The sequence below is a fragment of the Nannobrachium achirus genome (assembly GCF_963921795.1).
Source record: "Nannobrachium achirus genome assembly, chromosome: 8".
NCBI lineage: Eukaryota > Metazoa > Chordata > Actinopteri > Myctophiformes > Myctophidae > Nannobrachium > Nannobrachium achirus.
Genome location: NC_137817.1, coordinates 50,418,893 through 50,421,753, shown reverse-complemented (window position 1 = coordinate 50,421,753; position 2,861 = coordinate 50,418,893). Strand labels below are relative to the sequence as shown.

Here is a 2,861-nt window from a genome sequence, read left to right as displayed (position 1 = left end):
GGCCTGTCCTACCAGCAGCAGCAGACCCGCCAGAGGGCCTCCGTGCACGGCTTCCAGCGCCGTCACTCGCTGTGCCCCGTCACCCTCCCCAACTCCAAGTTCAACAGTGGCGGCTCGGCGGAGGTGGCCGACCCCGACTGCTGGGGCCTCAGTGTGGGGGCCCCCAGTGGGCAGCAGTGGTGGGACAAGGAGGTGGGACAGCAGCTGCCCTGCTCGTCCCTCGACCGCATCCCGTTCCGCGTTGACCGCTCCGTCAGCATGATAGAGGGCCACGCGGCTACCGCTGGAGGCTTGGCGGGCGGCCTCTCCTCTCTGCTGCCCTCCCCGCCGCCGGGCCTCAGCCTCAGCCTCAGCAACGCCTCCATCTCCTCCTCGTTCTCTGCCGCCGCCAAGCAGCCCCTGGCGCCGTCCCCGCCCATGTCCACGCGCTACAAGACCGAGCTGTGCCGCACGTACGAGGAGAGCGGCACCTGCAAGTACGGCGCCAAGTGCCAGTTCGCGCACGGCTTCGACGAGATGCGCGGCCTGAGCCGGCACCCCAAGTACAAGACGGAGCCCTGCCGCACCTTCCACACCGTGGGCTTCTGCCCGTACGGCGCCCGCTGCCACTTCATCCACAACGCCGACGAGATGGAGGAGGGAGGCGCCGCGCCGCCCCAGAGGCCCCCGCTCCTCCGCCACAGCGTCAGCTTCGCCGGGTTCTCTTCGTCCCCGCAGGCCTTCGCCTCCAGCTTCCGGCCCGTCCAGGAGTCGCAGCAGCCTCCCGGCTTCTCCTCCTCGTTCCTCTTCACCCGCGCCTCCTCCGTGTCACCGCCGCCGTCGTCGTCCGAGGGGAGCCCCGAGCTCCTCTCGCCGCTGTTCCCGGAGCCCGGCGTGCTGAGGCACTGCCCGTACCCGTTCTCCGGCCTCACCGACCACCTGGCCAAGGACGCCGGCGACGGCGCCCCGTGCTTCTACGCTTCCACCGCCGACCCCCCCGCCGGCGCCAAGTTCCCCGCCTTCACCACCACAACCCGGCGTCTCTCCAGCCCCCCCGGCCTCCACCACATCCGCCACCAGCAGAACCTGCCGCTGGTCCTGAGTGGCCTGCAGGCCCTGCAGCGCTGCTCCTCCGCTGACTCCCTGTCAGAGGAGGGCTACACCTCCTCCTCCTCCCTCAGCTCCAGCTCTTCCTCCTCCAGTGGCTCCGAGTCGCCCAACTTCGAGGGCCGTCGCCTGCCCATCTTCAGCAGCCTGTCGGTCTCAGACGACTGAGCGCGACGGCTGTGCAATGTTTTTAAAACGTTTCATTACGGGACCGGATTTGCACAGGGGTCCAACGACAGGCGTTTTAACACTTTGACACACATTTGATACTTTTGCTAGACTCATTCTGGGGCGCTCAGACGCCCATAGCAGGTTATGGTGTGTTATACCATGTATGCCAACGTCACAGGCTTGTGGCCTTTGTAGTCTTGTGACCCCAGTAACTTTGTAGTAGATTTTGTTCTCAGGGTGTTAAAAAGTTGAGTTTGACCTCCTGGGTATAAGCCCAGCCTGGTAAACGTACCTTACTTTGTGCATATTGCATTTCTCATACAAGCAGTAGTAGCGCTGCTCAGAGTTTGTCAAATTTAAGCCGACTTCTTTCTTGTTTTTTTACTTTTCCCGTTGTTTACGATGCTGTTATTAAGTGCTGTATACTGTTGTATACCCATTTCTATAGAAAATACTTCTCTTAGCTTGGCAGTCTTCCTTATGAAGTTTCTGTTTAAGTGGGAAGTTCTGTTTTTGAAAGATATATGTTTTTGTTTTTTGTTTTTTAGCCCTGTGTATGACTGGTGTGTTAGACAATACACACTGGTTAGTGTTTCTGGAAACGGCATGCTCTTTCTTTTGTAATAAATTAAGGTTCTTTAAGTACTGCTAATAGCACATTACTTCCTGTATATTAGCCAGTTATGGTTACACAGGACAATGCTACTCCAGTCATATTTTTAGGGCCACAAAGATGTATGGAACTAACCGTTAGCAAGAGAGGCAACTGGTCACACTGTCACTGATTCATTGCTCGTGTGACATTTATCATTTTAACATTTGCGTTCAATTCATGGATTGCATTTGTATTCCTACACCGGCCATGTTGAGGACCAACACGGGTGTTCTGATTGGTGTAGAACATTAGTTCTACGTATGCCAATCAGACAGTTTAGGACTACAAATGCAACCCATGAATTAGTGGCCCATTCGTGACCAATTTTGCATTCGCACATTTTGTGTGACTTCCTTGGAAAGTTCGGTTGTAGCCGTGACACCAGCGATTCGAAATGGCACAAGTGTACCCATTGCCTCTTGTCTAGTTACCAAAGTTGACCTAACCCTAATATCACTGTTTAACACCTGTAGCCTTTAGCCCAGACAGTGTTATTGTTAATGCTATTGTTTTCATTGTTATTACTGCCATAGCTTAACACCTTCCTTAGATGTATTTATTTCTTGTTCATATTTGTTGTCACTGACAGACATTGTTTGATGATTGTGTGTGTATACATAAACCTTTTTTTACAATGCAGGCAAAAATATGCTTTACCTATCACCGTAGTCTGCTTTAATATCTGTTCTAAAAGGGAGGTGAAAGGTATTAGGAAGAAACTTTCAACTATTTCTTTCTTACTAGCTTACAATATAAGTTTATAAGGTCCCCACTTCTTGATAGCCACAAATGATGCTGCTGGCACAACACATTGCATTCATGTCTATCAGTGTACTAGCCTATACTGTGTTTGAGGCTTTTTCAAGTTGTGTTCACTATAGTGGGTCTACCTCTATCCAGGAATGCTCTCTCACTCCATCTGTTATAGATACAGGATAGAATACAGGCA

General features: G+C 53.0%; 1 protein-coding gene across 1 annotated transcript in view; it reads left to right on the top strand.

Moving 5' to 3' along the window:
• The window catches only part of LOC308289277 (mRNA decay activator protein ZFP36), a gene marked incomplete at both ends in the record, with an annotated part of 2,410 nt that extends 1,156 nt beyond the window's left edge, over positions 1–1,254 (top strand). The window contains one exon of the mRNA XM_080730924.1: positions 1–1,254. This exon is cut by the window's left edge and continues 27 nt beyond it. Within this exon, the coding sequence (XP_080587050.1) occupies positions 1–1,254 (1,254 nt within the window).
• Positions 1,255–2,861: the final 1,607 nt, after the last annotated feature.